We start from the raw sequence: 15,579 nt of genomic DNA on the forward strand, positions 1-15,579 counted from the left end.
GGCTGAGCAACAAAGTGAGGCTCTGTCTAACAACAACAAAAGCTGCAACTTTATTATGAAGCATAATAAAATTCATGCAAGCATCATTGAAGGCTTAAACATAAGCATGAAAGTAACTCAGTATGATTTCTCTTCCTAAGAGCTTTCTTTTTTTCATGGAAAATGGGTCAGAGGCTGCTAGAATGAACTGGGAGCCCTAATTAGTTATCATCATTATTGGCCAGGCATGGTGGCTCACACCTATAATCCCAGCACTTTGGGAGCCCAAGCCGGGAGGATTGCTTGAGCTCAGGAGTTCAAGATCACCCTGGCCAACATAGGAAGATCCCTTCTCTACAAAAATTTATTTAAAGTTAGCCAGGTGTAGTGGCACACGCCTGTGGTCCCAGATCCTTGGGAGGCTGAGGTGGGAGGATAACTAGAGCCTGGGAGGCTGAGGCTGTAGTGAGCTGTGATCATGCCACTGCACTCCAGCCTGGGCAACAGGGCGAGACCCTGTCTCAAAATAAATAAATAAAAAGTATCATTATTATTTTCCTTAAGAGGAGACAGTGACATGTTGAGGTCTGCTTTAGGAAAGGAGAGTTCTCTGGCTTTGCTGGCGGGAGCCCCACATCTGAGGGGGGACGTGCAGTTGGGTTGGAGGGAGAGAGTTGGTTGCCTTCTGCCCTGCAGCTCCCGGCCTGTGGTGGATGTGGTCACCCTGATGTCCTTCTCCCCAGCCGAGATCCCAGTGCATGAAGTGGAGTGCTCCTATTCAACCAGTAACAAGATGAAAGAAGGAGTTAATATCACAATCTGTTTCCAGATCAAGTCTCTCATCCCCCAGTTCCAAGGTCAGAGCTCTCCTCCTGCTCCCAGGGCAGCTGCCGCCCCAAATCCAGGCTTATGGCCTGGGATCCCCCACCATTCAACTCTTGCCTTTTCCGCCCTGCCCAGGCCGCCTGGTTGCCAATCTCACTTACACTCTGCAGCTGGATGGCCACCGGACCAGAAGACGGGGGTTGTTCCCAGGAGGGAGACATGAACTCAGAAGGAACATAGCTGTCACCACCAGCATGTCCTGCACTGACTTCTCATTTCATTTCCCGGTAAGGGAGCCAGCGCCAATGCTCTGGGATGAGCTACCTGCAGGGGCAGTCTCAGCTCCGTCACTGTCCAGTGGGTGATACGTCCCTTCCATCCCTCTGTGTTGTCACTTCCTCTCCTGTGCAATGGTAGTAATAACACCCTTAGCATATTTTCTTCTAGTGTTTTTTAAAAATTATATATATATATATATATATATATATATATTTTGACACAGAGTCTCGCTCTGTCACCCAGGCTGTAGTGCAGTGGCACAGTCTCACTCACTGCAGCACAATCTCGGCTCATAGCCACCTCTGCCTCCTGGGTTCAAGCAATTCTCCTGCCTCAGTCTCCCAAGTACCTGGGATTACAGGCACCTGCCACTACGCCCAGCTAATTTTTGTATTTTTAGTAGAGACAGGGTTTCACCATGTTAGTCAGGCTGGTCTCAAACTCCTGACCTCAGGTGATCTGCCTGCATTGGCCTCCCAAAGTGCTGGGATTACAGGCATGAGCCATCGCTCCTGGCCTATTTTATATTATTTATTTATTTATTTATTTATTTGAGACAGAGTCTCGCTCTGTCGCCCAGGCTGGAGTACAGTGGCATGATCTCGGCTCACTACAGCCTCCACCTCCTGGGTTCAAGCGATTCTCCTGCCTCAGCCTCTCGAGTAGCTGGGATTACAGGTGCGTGCCACCATGCCCAGCTAATTTTTGTATTTTTAGTAGAGTTGGGGTTTCACCGTGTTGGCCAGGCTGGTCTCGAACTCCTGACCTCAGGTGATCCTCCTACCTCGGCCTCCCAAAGTGCTGGGATTACAGGCGTGAGCCACTGCGCCCGGCCATATTTTGTATTTTTAGAGATAGGGGTCTTACTGTGTTGCCCAGGCTGAACTCTAACTTCTGGCCTCAAGAGGTTCTCTTGCCTCAGCTTCCTGAGTAGCAGGGACTACAAGTGCACACCACTGTGCCTGGCTGCTTCTAGTTTTTTAATTTTTAAAATTTTTTATTAAAAAAATTTTTTTAGAGACAGGGCCTTGCTCTATCGTCCAGGCTGGAGTGGAGTGATGCAACCATGGCTCACTGTAGCCTCCAACTTCTGGGCTCAAATGATCCTCCCACCTCAGCCTCCCGAGTAGCTAGGACTACAGGCATGCACCACCACATCTGGATAATTTTTAAAAATGTTTTTGTAGGCCAAGCACAGTGGCTCAGCACTTTGGGAGGCCGAGGTGGGCGGATCACCTGAGGTCAGGAGTTCGGGACCAGCCTGGCCAACATGGTGAAACCCCCATCTCTACTAAAAATACAAAATTAGCTGCGTGTGTTGGCACATGCCTGTAATCCCAGCTACTTGGGAGGCTGAAGCAGGAGAATTGCTTGAACCCAGGAGGCAGAGGTTGCAGTGAGCCAAGATCGCTCCATTGCACTCCAGCCAGGGCAACAAGAGTGAAACTCCATCTCAAAAAAAAAAAAAATAGTTTTTGTAGAGACAGGGTCTTGCTGTGTTGCCCAGGCTGGTCTAAAACCCCTGGCGTCAAGTAATCCTCTTACCTTGGCCTCCAAAAGTGCTGGGATTACAGGTGCGAGCCACCGTGCCCAGCAGCTTCTACTTTTTAATATATTTATGGGCATTTTTAACATGATTACAATGGCAATGTAGTTACTATTTTTTCCTACTCTTTTCATACATTATATATTAATGCTGCTACACAGCTTTCATAATTTTTAATTATGAAATATTAATATATTTGGCTGGTCACGGTGGTTCATACCTGTAATCCCAGCACTTTGGGATGCCGAGGTGGGCAGATCACCTGAGATTGTCAGTTCAAGACCAGCCTGGCCAACATGGAGAAACCCCATCTCTATTAAAAAAAGTACAAAATTAGCTGGGCCTGGTGGCCCATGCCTGTAATTCCAGCTATTTGGGAGGCTGAGGCAGGAAAATCACCTGAACCCAGGAGGTGGAGGTTGCAGTGAGCCGAGATCGTGCCATTGCACTCCAGCCTGAGCAACAAGAGTGAAACTCCATCTCAAAAAAAAAAGAAATATTAAAATATTTAATTTTTACAGAATATTCAATCATCATGGTATGTCGTTATTTGCCAGGTACATATCATGCACCCCAGAAAAACTTAGGGTATTTTTTTAAGTTTTTAAATTAAGTCTCATGTATGGTACGTGGGAAAAAAAAAAAAGTTTTTAAAAAAGGTTAAACAGGCCAGGCACGGTGGCTCATGCCAGCAGTTTGAGAGGCTGAGGTAGGTGGATCACTTGAGCTTAGGAGTTCAACACCAGCCTGGGCAACATGGCGAGACCCCTTCTCTAAAAAAAATACAAAAAAATTAGCCGGGCTTGGTGGAGTGCACCTGTAGTCCCAGCTACCTGGGAGGCTGAAGCAGGAGGATTGCTTGAACCCAGGAGGTGGAGGTTGCAGTGAGCTGTGATTGTGCCACTGCATTCCAGCCTGGGCAACAGAATGAGACTCTGTCTCCAAAAAAATAAAGTTTAAACAACTGTTGAAATACCCAGATTCAGTTGCTTATAAGCAATCCTGTATAAAAATGGGATTAATATGGCTGGGTGAGGTGGCTCACGCCTCTATCCCAGCACTTTGGGAGGCCGAGGTGGGCGGATCACGAGGTGAGGAGATTTGAGACCATCCTGGCTAACACGGTGAAACCCCGTCTCTACTAAAAATACAAAAAATTAGCTGGGCGTGGTGGCGGGCGCCTGTAGTCCCAGCTACTTGGGAGGCTGAGGCAGGAGAATGGCGTGAACCTGGGAGGTGGAGCTTGCAGTGAGCCGAGATCACGCCACTGCACTCCAGCCTGGGCGACAGAGCGAGACTCCGTCTCAAAAAAAAAAAAGGGATCAATATCAAATTGTTATGTTCTCTTAAATATTTCGTAAAAAGCCAGGCGTGGTGGCTCATGCCAGTAATCCCAGCACTTTGGGAGACAGAGGTGGGCGGATCACTTGAGGTCAGGAGTTCAAGACCAGCCTGGTCAACATGGTGAAAACCCATCTCTACTAAAAATGCAAAAAATTAGCCAGGTGTGGTGGCAGGCGCCTGTAATCCCAGCTACTTAGGAGGCTGAGGCAGGAGAATCATTTGAACCCAGGAGGCGGAGGTTGCAGTGAGCTGAGATCGTGCCATTGCATTCCAGCCTGGGCAACGACAGTGAAACTCCGTCTCAAAAAAAAAAAAATTCATATAAGACAGTATAGGATTGGGACCTAAGAATTTGAAGTTTGTTTTAAACTTTTTTTTTTTTTTGAGATGGAGTCTCACTGTGTTGCCCAGGCTAGAATGCATTGTTATGATCTGGGCTCACTGCAGCTTCTGCCTCCTGGGTTCAAGTAATTCTCCTACCGCATCCTACCAAGTAGCTGGGATTACAGGCGCGCACCACCATGCCCGGCTAATTTTTGTATTTTTAATAGAGACAGGGTTTCACCATGTTGGCCAGGCTGGTCTCAAACTCCTGATCTCAGGTGATCCACCCACCTCGGCCTCCCAAAGTGCTAGGATTACAGGTGTAAGCCACTGCGACCAGCCTGTTTTAAACTTTTTATTATGGGAATGTGAATCATACAAAACTAGAAAAAAATAGTTTAATGAGTCCCCAGGTCCTCATCACCCAGTTTCAACAATTATCAACTCAACCTCTATTTCATTCAAACCTCTACTCAGTGCCCCTCTGCCTACTCCCATTCCACCTCTTGTAAGATTTAGATATTTTAAACATAAATTTGCCAGAAAAGGAAGCAGTGTGACATGGCGGAAAGATCCTGGACTTTGGATTTGGACAGATTTGGGTTCAAATCTTGACTGTCACTCCAAGTTCTTAGGACAATTGTGCCACATTTTTAGTTTTCATTTTCTTTTTTTTTCTTTTCTAGAGGGGGCGGAGGGAGGGAGGATGAAAGAGAAAGAGAAAGAAAGGAGGGAAGGAAAGAAGGACAAGGGAGGAAGGAAGGAAGGGAGGGAGGGAGGCAGGGAGGGAGGGAGGGAGGAAGGGGGGGAGGGTGGGAGGGAAAAGAACAAAGAAAAAAGAAAAGAAGAAAGAAAGAAGGAGGGAAGGAAGGAAAAGAGAAATAAGAAAAGGAAGGAAGGGAGAGCTCATTTTCCTTATTTTAAATGTTGGGGTAATAATATCTACCTCTTAGGGTTAGTAGAACCTTCAGGTGAAAAACAATTTGAGTACCTACAAAATGCCAGTGTCAGGCACTGGTAATAACAAATGACTAAGGCCCAGCCCTATTCTCAAGGAACAAAATTCTAGAACTACGATATTCTAGTTATTCTGAAATTTTCTTATGCAAACTTTGATAATGGCTGCCTAGGTCAAAATTCAGGGCCTTCAGTTAGGACACAGTGGGGAAAAAGTGCTGGGATTGATTAGTGATGTCTGCTGGGGAACTGGGGCTCAGGGATGATAACTGTGCTGAGAAGCCCCCTGGGTGTGCTATACACACCTGCTATGTAGTCAATGGATTTTCAATACTGGTAGGGTCTTAGATAAAGAGCTACCAGAATTTCATCACTTGTAAAATGCTGACAAGATATACATCTAATCGGAAGTGCGGTAAAGGTTAGATTCATGACATAGGCTGTATTCTTATCACCCTCAGGTATGTGTTCAAGACCTCATCTCCCCCATCAATGTTTCCCTGAATTTCTCTCTTTGGGAGGAGGAAGGAACACCGAGGGAACAAAGGGCGGTAAGAAGAGATGGCTAGGGATGGTGGGGAGTTTATCAGAGAAATCCATTTGGCAAGAAGAGCCACCCATGGCCGGGCAGCTCACTCCTGTAATCCCAGGACTTTGGGAGGCTGAAGTGGGTGAATAACTTGAGGTCAGGGGTTCGAGACCAGCCTGGCCAACATGGTGAAACCCCATCTCTACTAAAAATACAAAGATTAGTCGGGTGTGATGGTGCACTTGAGGCCAGGAGTTTGAGACCAGCCTGGGCAACATAGTGGGACTCCCTTTCTACAAAACATAAAAAATTAATCGGTGTGATGGTGTGCCCCTGTAGTCCCAGCTACTTGGGAGGCTGAGCAGGGAGGATCACTTGAGCCTAGAGGGTTGAGGCTGCAGTGAGCTCTTGAGCTATGATTGCACCACTGCACTCCAGCCTAGGCAACAATGCGAGATCTTCTCTAAAGAAGAAAAAAAAAAAAAAGAGCTGGCCAGGTGTGGTGGCTCACACCTGTAATCCCAGCACTTTGGAAGGCTGAGCGAGGTGGATTGCTTGAGACCAGGAGTTCGAGACCAGCGTGCCAACATGGCGAAAACCCATCTCTACTAAAAATATTTTTAAAAAATTAGCCAGGCATGGTGGTAGATGCCTGTAATCCCAGCTACTCAGGAGGCTGAGGCATAAGAATCGCTTGAAGCCAGGAAGCAGAGGTTGCAGTGAGCAGAGATTGTGCCACTGCACTCCAGCCTGGGCAACAGAGTAAGACAGTCTTAAAAAAAAAAAAAAAAAGAGCTGCCAGCAGAGTAAGACTGCACGAATGGCAGTAGGCTGAGGCAGCAGAGTGGGGCAGCCCTGGAAAGGCAGCTGGCTCCTGGACAGGGCCAACCACAGCCAGCCCAGTTGAGCTAAGCCCCTGCCCCTCCAGCTCTCCTTCATGAGGTCTGCTGCCTCAGCTAATCTCTCCTCTCTCCATCCTACCCACTACCCCTCGCTCAGCAGGGCAAGGACATACCACCCATCCTGAGACCCTCCCTGCACTCGGAAACCTGGGAGGTAAGAGGGGAGAAGGGGCAGGCAGAGAGGCCTGGGGCCAAGTCCCTCCTGATCTGAGCCTCTTACTCCTTTCTTCTTGGCGTTTCAGATCCCTTTTGAGAAGAACTGTGGGGAGGACAAGAAGTGTGAGGCAAACCTGAGAGTGTCCTTCTCTCCTGCAAGGTCAGTAAGGCCTCCCACCCTCCAGCCTCCCATCCACTCTGTTTTAAGATCCCCCCACTCCATTCACCAGATATGTCATTTGGAGACACCACTTCCCTCTGTTGGGCCTTAGTTTCCTTTTCTGAGAAATTCGAGGCTGAACTCAGGGGCTCATGCCTGTAATCCCAGCACTTCAGGAGGCCAACCAAAGGGGGAAGATAAGTTAAGGCCAAGAGTTCAAGACCAGCCTGGGAAACATAGCAAGACCCTGTCACTAAAAAACAATTTAAAAATTAGCTGGGCATGGTGGCTCATGCCTGTATTCCCAACTACTTGGGAGATTGAGGCAGAGGATCGCTTGAGCCTAGGAGTTTGACGCTGCAGTAAGCACCACTGCACTCCAGCCTGGGTGACAGAGCAAGACCCTATCTCTAAAAAATAAAAAGCAAATAAAATAAAAAGCAAATCCCTCATGGAACTCCTGTCAGTCAGCAGTAAATGAGATTGCAAGAATTGTAAAACTGAAAGTCTGAGCATGGCCCGGCGCGGCGGCTCACGCCTATAATCCCAGCACTTTGGGAGGCCAAGGCGGGTAAATCACCTGAGGTCAGGAGTTTGAGACCAGCCTGGCCAACATGGTGAAACCCCGTCTCTACAGAAAATACAAAACTTAGTCAGGCATGGTGGCGCATGCCTGTAATCCCAGCTACTTGGGAGGCTGAGGCAGGAGAATTGCTTGAACTCTGGAGGTGGAGGTTTCAGTAAGCCGAGACTGTGCCATTGCACTCCAGCCTGGGCTACAGAGTGAGATTCTGTCTCAAAAAAAAAAAAAAAAAAAAAGCCGGGGGCGGTGGCCTGTAATCCCAGCACTTTGGGGAGGCCGAGGCGGGCGGATCACGAGGTCAGGAGATTGAGACCATCCTGGCTAACACAGTGAAACCCCGTCTGTACTAAAAATACAAAAAAAAAAAAAATTAGCCGGGCATGGTGGTGAGCGCCTGTAGTCCCAGCTACTCGGGATGCTAAGGCAGGAGAATGGCGTGAACCCGGGAGGCAGAGCTTGCAGTGAGCGGAGATCGTGCCACTGCACTCCAGCCTGGGAAACAGAGTGAGACTCCGTCTCAAAAAAAAAAAAAAAAAAAATACTGAGCATAAAAGATGATTGGTTTTGATTTACTTCTTTCTGGCCCACCAGATCTCTCAGTTCTGATATTCCCCACCCTGATCTTCCCTCCTCCATCTTTCCCTGATCATCCCCCACAGATCCAGAGCCCTGCGTCTAACTGCTTTTGCCAGCCTCTCTGTGGAGCTGAGCCTGAGTAACTTGGAAGAAGATGCTTACTGGGTGCAGCTGCATCTGCACTTCCCCCGGGGACTCTCCTTCCGCAAGGTGGAGATGCTGAAGGTGGGTGAGAGGACAGCGCCTGCCTGCGGGCATCCCTTCCGCAGACACTGCCCCCTTCTTTGAGACCCAGGCAGCCAGGACAGCCTGAACACATGGGCAGCCGCGGGTGGACAGGGGTCTTAGGGTCATATCTGGGTTCCCAGCCTTGAGCTGTATGATCTGAGGTACAAGGTTTACCCTCTCAGGCTGGGTGCGGTGGCTCACGCCTGTAATCCCAGCACTTTGGGAGGCCGAGGCGGGCGGATCAGCCTGTAATCCCAGCACTTTGGGAGGCCGAGGCGGGCGGATCATGAGGTCAGGAGATCGAGACCATCCTGGCTAACACAGTGAAACCCCATCTCTACTAAAAATACAAAAAATTAGCCGGGCGAGGTGGCGGGCGCCTGTAGTCCCAGCTACTCGGGAGGCTGAGGCAGGAGAATGGCGTGAACCCTGGGGGGCGGAGCCTGCAGTGAGCCGAGATCATGCCACTGCACTCCAACCTGGGCGACAGCGAGACTCCGTCTCAAAAAAAAAAAAAACAAAAAAAACAAAAATTAGCCAGGTGTGGTGGTGTGTGCCTGTAATCCCAGCTACTAAGGAGGCTGAGGCAGGAGAATCGTTTGAATCTGTAAGGCAGAGGCTACTGTGAGCCAAGATTGTGCCACTGCACTCCAGCCTGGGTGATAGAGCAAGACTCCATCTCAAAAAAAAAAAAAAAAAAAAAAAATTAAATAGAGAGAGGGTCTCACTATGTTCCCCAGGCTAGTGTCAAACTCCTGAGCTCAAGCAATCTGCCTACCTCAGCCTCCCAAAGTGCTAGGATTACAGGTGTGAACCAGCATGCCCGGCCAAATTTCCTTCCTTTTTAAGGTTGAATAATATTCCATTTTATGCATAGACCATATTTTACCTATTTATCTGTCGATTAACATTTGAATTATTCTTTTTTTTTTTAATTTTTAAAAAAAATTATTTATTTATTTTTCTGAGATGGAGTCTCGCTCTGTCGCCCAGGCTGGAGTGCAGTGGCATGATCTCAGCTCACTGCAAACTCCACCTCCCAGGTTCACGCCATTCTCCTACCTCAGCCTCCCGAGTGGCTGAGACTACAAGCGCCCACCACCGCACCCGGCTCATTTTTTGTATTTTTAGTAGAGATGGGGTTTAACTGTGTTAGCCAGGATGGTCTCGATCTCCTGACCTCGTGATCCACCTGCCTCGGCCTCCCAAAGTGCTGGGATTACAGGCGTGAGCCACCGCGCCCGGCCTATTTGTTTTTTTTGAGATTAAGTCTTGCTTTTGTCCCCCAGGCTAAAGTGCAAAGGCGCAATCTCAGCTCACTGCAACCTCTGCCTCCCATGTTCAAGTGATTCTCCTGCCTCAGCCTCCCGAGTAGCTGGGATTACAGGCGCCTGCCACCATGCCCAGCTAATTTTTATATTTTTAGTAGAGATGGGGTTTCACCATGTTGGCCAGGCTGGTCTTGAACTCCTGACCTCAGGTGATCTGCCCACCTCGGCCTCCCAAAGTGCAGGGATTTCAGGCGTGAGCCACTGCACCCAACCGAATTATTCTTATACAGCAATATTAAATGCTTCTTTGCTGGATGTGGTGGTGCGCACCTGCAATTCCAGCTACCTCGGGGACTGAGGTGAAGTGCTTAAGCCCAAGAGTTTGAGGCCGCTGTGAGCTATGATCATGCCAATGCACTCTAGCCTGGGCAACAGAGCAAGACTCTGTCTCTACACAAAATTAAATAATTAGCCCGATGTGGTGGGGTGTGCCTGTAGTCCTGCTACTCAGGAGGCTGAGGTGGGTGGATCACTGGAGTCCAGGAGTTTGAGGCTGCAGTGAGCTATGATTACAACATTGCCCTCCAGCTTGGGCGACAGAGCGAGACCTTGTCTCAGGAAAAAAACAAAAAACAACAAAAAAAAAACTGGGCTGGGTGTGGTGGCTCACGCCTGTAATCCCAGTACTTTGGGAGGCTGAGGTGGGCAGATCATCTGAGGTCATGAGTTCAAAACCAGACAACCAGATGGGGCAACATGGTGAAACCCCATCTCTACTAAAAATACAAAAATTAGCTGGGTGTGGTAGCATGTGCCTGTAATCCCAGCTGCTTGGGAGGCTGAGGCAGGAGAATCACTTGAACCCAGGAGGTGGAGGTTCAGTGAGCCAAGATCAAGATCACTCTACCGCACTCTAGCCTGGGTGACAACAGCAAGACTCCATCTCAAAAAAAAAAAAAAAAAAAAAAAAAAAAAGAGAGAGAGAGAAAATAACTGGAGTCAAACAGTTCTGTGTTCAAGTTCTTACAGATCCCTACTGCTACCCAGTTATGACACCTTGGGAAAGTCCCTTAGCCTCCCTGAACCTCTATTTCCTTATCTGTTTCCTTCCCGGTCTGAGACTGAAATCTGTTCTTTACAAAATTGGGATGAAGATGAATGGTTTAATAATGCTTAGCTCAGGATCAGGCTCATTTTTTAAATGGTTACTGAATGTATAGAGGTAGTGGCATTTTAAAAACTTTACAATAGTCTCTTCTTTGATTGTACCACAGTTTACTGAGCCGTTGTTATCTATTTGACCTGTTTGAGCACTTCCAGTTTTTCAGTATTATAAATAGTGTTGCAATTACCCCACTACACCCAACTTTTATTTTTGAGATAAGGTCTCACTCTGTTGCCCAGGCTAAAGTGTAGCGGTGTAAGCAGGACCCACTGCAGCCTCAAACTCCTGGGCTCAAGTGATTCTCCTGCCTAATAGCTGGGACGACAGGCACGCCCCACTATACTCAGCTCATTTTTAAAAATTTTTTGTAGGCCAGGTACAGAGGCTTACACTTGTAATCCCAGCACATTGGTAGGCCGAGGCAGGCAGATCTCTTGAGCCCAGGAGTTCAAGAGCAGCCTGAGTGACATACACAGACTCCATCTCTACTAAAAATACAAAAATTAGCTGGACATGGTGGCACATCCCTGTAGTCCCAGCTACTCGGGAGGCTGAGGCAGGAGAATTGCTTGAGCCTGGGAGTCAGAGGTTGCAGTGAGCCAAGATCACACCATTGCACTCTAGCCTGGGCAACAGAGTAAGATCCTATATTTAAAAAAAAAAATTTTTTTTTTTGGTAGAGATGAGGTCTCACTGTTGCCCAGACTGATCTCAAACTCCTGGCCTTAAGTAACCCTCCCACCTCAGCCTCCCAGAGTGCTGGGATTTCAGGTGTGAGCTACCTTACCCGGCCTTCCAGTGACTATTTTGTATTAAGCCTCTGTCTGCAGCCCTGATTCTTGGGCCCTTTCCCGCTGAGAAGGTTCCATGACAGGGACAGAACCCCTGGGGGAGGTAGGCCAGGAGGGCTGGTAGCCTGTGGGGGAAACTTGGCCTTGCTCATTAACAAACTTGTTTCCTCCTTTCACTCCCAGCCCCATAGCCAGATACCTGTGAGCTGTGAGGAGCTTCCTGAAGAGTCCAAGCTTCTGTCCAGGGCATTATCTTGCAATGTGAGCTCTCCCATCTTCAAAGCAGGCCACTCGGTGAGTGCTTCAAGTCTCCAGGGACCAAGCAGCCTAGGGGCCCTGAGCTGGTGGAGGGCAGGGAGCTCTTGGCTCCGGAGGAGGGAGCAGGTGATTTTCGAGAAGGGTGTACCTTGCCCCTACCTAAAAGAAATGTATGTGAATCTGTTTTGTGTCGTGTTTGAGAGCCTGGACTTTGGAATCAGGCAAAGCTGGGATTGGGTTATTCATTTTGTGACCTTATAGACATGACTTAACCGTCTGGAGCCTTGGTTGCCTCATCTTTGCAATGGGTAGAATCCTAGCTCAGTGCTTGGAGTGCAGTGAGCACTTGATAAGGGGTCCCTGAGATGATGGTGATTGGATGTGGGGGCCGTGAGGCTGCTCCTCATGCCCCTTCCATTTCCATTGCCCTCTCCTTTCCTGCCAGGTTGCTCTGCAGATGATGTTTAATACGCTGGTAAACAGCTCCTGGGGGGACTCAGTTGAGTTGCAAGCCAATGTGACCTGGTGAGCAGGCCCCGCCCACATCCCTGCCATGGTCTCAGACCTGGCCAAGCCCTTCTCCTAACACTGGCCTCTTCCTTGCCCCAATGCAGTAACAATGAGGACTCAGGCCTCCTGGAGGACAACTCGGCCACTACCATCATCCCCATCCTGTACCCCATCAACGTCCTCATCCAGGAGTAAGTTCTTCCCAGCAGACAGCCAACCCTCTCCTCCCAGCGCAGCCTCCCAACCCAGGGCCCCGACTTTGCCCCTGGGGCTCTCCTTCTGAACCTCCTTCCTTTCTTAGAGCCCCCTGGGGTAATTAGAACTGATTCCAGCCACAACCCCAAAAGTTTTCAACATTCCAAAATGTGAGGGCCCTGGAAGAGCTCAGGGAAGGATCAGCATTTACTGATGGAAGAAAAAGCTCACTGAACACTGATTTTATATCAGACTGAGGGCCAGCTGCACTGCGCAGTTGCTGACATTGCCTGGAGCCCTCAGCACCTCTGTGAGGCAGCTGTGCCACTCTCCATTTTACCAATGAACAAGCTGAGGCTCAGAGAGGGCCAGCACTTACCCAAGGTCCAATAGCTGGAAGTACTAAAGCCAGGGTCTGAGCTTCAGCCTGTCTGACTCCAAAGGCCCAGCCAAGCTTCTGACTGTTTCAGTCACCCTAGATTCTCTCCCCTCCTGGGGGCCGATAATGCCAGGAGAGATAGGAGAAAAGTTAACACAATACCCCTTGCCCTCAGGGAGCTTACAGTCAAGTGGGAGAGCCCAAACTCATGCACACACAGAGTCAGTGACTCTCAGAACGCAGTAGCAGGAAGGAACCATGGGGATCGCTAGTTGGGTTTGTAACTGAACTCTGGTCTGGCTGCTTGTTACTTGAAAGCCAGACTTAAGAGGCAAGAGTTGGTGGGAGGAAAGGCAGGTTTATCTGGAAAGCCAGGCAATTGAGAAGATAGTGAACTAGTGTTCTAAAGGACCATCTTTAATGTTAAGGGTAGGGGGAAGAGAAAGGGGTTGAGATCAAGAGGTAACTTAGCACAGACATCCGGGCACCAGAGAGGATACAAGGAGGTTGGGAACTTCTTGGTCCTTGGTCAGGTCACAGTGCTTCTATAAATCTATAACAAAACATACTTAGTTGTTTACATACGTCCCCTTTAATGCCAGACTTAGTTTTAAAAACTACATGATTGCTGTTTTTGCATGTTATCTCAGTGCTCTAAAATTATCCTAGCCTATGGGCAGGAATGGGTAAAGGCCTCTTCAACAAAAATGGAGGGAGTTATGTCAGTTTTTTGCTATTTAAAAAAAACCTGTTACAGGTCTTCTCGCTTATAGAAAAGGAAACTTGGCCAGGTGCGGTGGCTCACACCTGTAATCCTAGTACTTTGGGAGGCCAAGGTGGGTGGATCACTTGAGGTCAGTAGTTCAAGACCAGCCTGGCCAACATAGTGAAACCTTGTCTCTACTAAAAATACAAAAATTAGCTCGGCATTGTAGCAGGCACCTATAATCCCAGCTACTCAGGAGGCTGAGGCAGGAGAATTGCTTGAACCCGGGTGGAGGAGGTTGCAGTGAGCCGAGATCACGCCACTGTACTCCAGCCTGAGTGACAGAGTGAGACCCTGTCTGGAAAAAAAAAAAGGAAACTCAAAGTCGAGTGGCTTTTTCCAGTTGGCTCGGTTACAAAAGGACAGAGAAGGACGGGGACAGTGTCTGAGCTCATGTCTGTAGTGCTTTTTAAATTTTTTTTATTTTTTAAGAGACAGAGTCTCACTCTGTTGCCCAGGCTGGAGTGCAGTTGCACAATCTCGGCTCACTGCAACCTCCTCCTCCTGGGTTCAAGCAATTCTCCTGCCTCAGCCTCCCAAGTAGCTGGGACTACATGCCTGCCACCATGCCCAGCTAATTTTTGTATTTTTAGTAGAGACGGGGTTTCACCATGTTGGCCAGGCTGGTCTCGAACTCCTGATCTCAGGTGATCTGCCTGCCTCAGCCTCTCAAAGTGCTGAGATTACAGGTGTGAGCCACCGCGCCTGGCCTCCAGTGCTTTTGAACATTAATGCCACACAGTATGATACTGACATGAAATTAGAGCCAGGAAAGATGAGTGTGGGTTGGGGGAGAAATGGAAGGGCTCATGGAGAAAGTGCAGCTTGGACTGGGGTCTGGAGGATGAGGCCATTAGGGGAAGAGCTAAAAAGGAACCTAGGTGTCCTCATCAGAGACCATGGCCCAGACAAAGGCAAGGAGGGAGGAAGCAGTGGGGCAGACCTGGGGGACAGGGATTGGGCAGGATTAGTCAAGGGCAGGTGTGTGCAGGGGAGCAGTGGGGAGACAGCCTGGACATGGGAGGCTTTGGACCTGACCCTCCCTCGCAGTAGGGGGCCGTTGGCCGATGCTGAGCAGGTGAGTGGCAGGACTAGAGAGTGATGTTGGGAAGGTCACCCAGCAGTGTATGTTGGAAGGATGGGTGTGAGGGGCATCAGCAGCAGATACGATTATCTAGATGAGCAGGGCCCAGAGGACAGTGGAGACACTGGTGAGGTGGCACCCAGTGGGGAGGACATAGCCTCCACTGGACATGCCTCCCTGGGCTCCAGTCCTGTCTCTCCACTGTGGGGCTTTGGACAAGAGGCTGGCCGTGTCCAGGAGCCTTAGTTCTGGAAAAGAGCAGGTTGTGGTAGGGATTGAATGAGATGGTATCTGTGCAGTTCCTAACGCAGTGGCTGGGAGCTGAGAAGCTTCCTGGAGGCCGAGTTGCTGTCACTTCGTTCTTCCATCGCTGCCCTTCTCTCTCTGCAGCCAGGAAAACTCCACACTCTATGTCAGTTTCACCCCCAAAGGCCCCAAGATCCACCAAGTCAAGCACATCTACCAGGTATGAACCCCAATGTGGAAGGTCCTTATAGGTCACACATTCATTCCTTATCCTGGGGACTGAGGATGCAGGTACCAAGTAGACACAGTCCTCATCCTAGCCATCCAACTGTTCAATAATCCTTTCTCTAGAGCGTCACAGCTTCCACTTACAGGCTTCCAGCAGCAGCATATGCTAACTCCTTTCTGCCACTGGATACATTATTTCAAGAATCACAGGACTTGAGAGCAAGGAGGATGCTGAGAGAGAACCTATTTTTTCATAATGACATTGAATGAGCTACCATTCTTTGCTCTGTTACCCAGG

The 15,579-nt window shown here is 49.0% G+C and overlaps 1 protein-coding gene across 5 annotated transcripts in view; it reads left to right on the plus strand.

Annotated features, from left to right (window-relative positions):
• Positions 1-15,579, plus strand: part of ITGAL (integrin subunit alpha L) — a 49,836-nt gene that overhangs the window by 25,250 nt on the left and 9,007 nt on the right. For 3 of the 5 annotated variants that reach the window (XM_054453051.1, XM_054453049.1, XM_054453052.2), the window contains 10 exons: positions 676-836; positions 940-1,091; positions 5,716-5,805; positions 6,783-6,839; positions 6,928-7,001; positions 8,244-8,385; positions 11,799-11,909; positions 12,319-12,398; positions 12,488-12,574; positions 15,198-15,273. In XM_054453051.1, the coding sequence (XP_054309026.1) occupies positions 676-836; positions 940-1,091; positions 5,716-5,805; positions 6,783-6,839; positions 6,928-7,001; positions 8,244-8,385; positions 11,799-11,909; positions 12,319-12,398; positions 12,488-12,574; positions 15,198-15,273 (1,030 nt within the window). The remainder of the gene's footprint in view (positions 1-675; positions 837-939; positions 1,092-5,715; positions 5,806-6,782; positions 6,840-6,927; positions 7,002-8,243; positions 8,386-11,798; positions 11,910-12,318; positions 12,399-12,487; positions 12,575-15,197; positions 15,274-15,579) is intronic. The other 2 variants (XM_054453053.2, XM_054453050.2) reach the window with 1 other exon arrangement.

Source organism: Pongo pygmaeus, chromosome 18 (assembly GCF_028885625.2).
Source record: "Pongo pygmaeus isolate AG05252 chromosome 18, NHGRI_mPonPyg2-v2.0_pri, whole genome shotgun sequence".
Taxonomy (NCBI): Eukaryota; Metazoa; Chordata; class Mammalia; order Primates; family Hominidae; genus Pongo; species Pongo pygmaeus.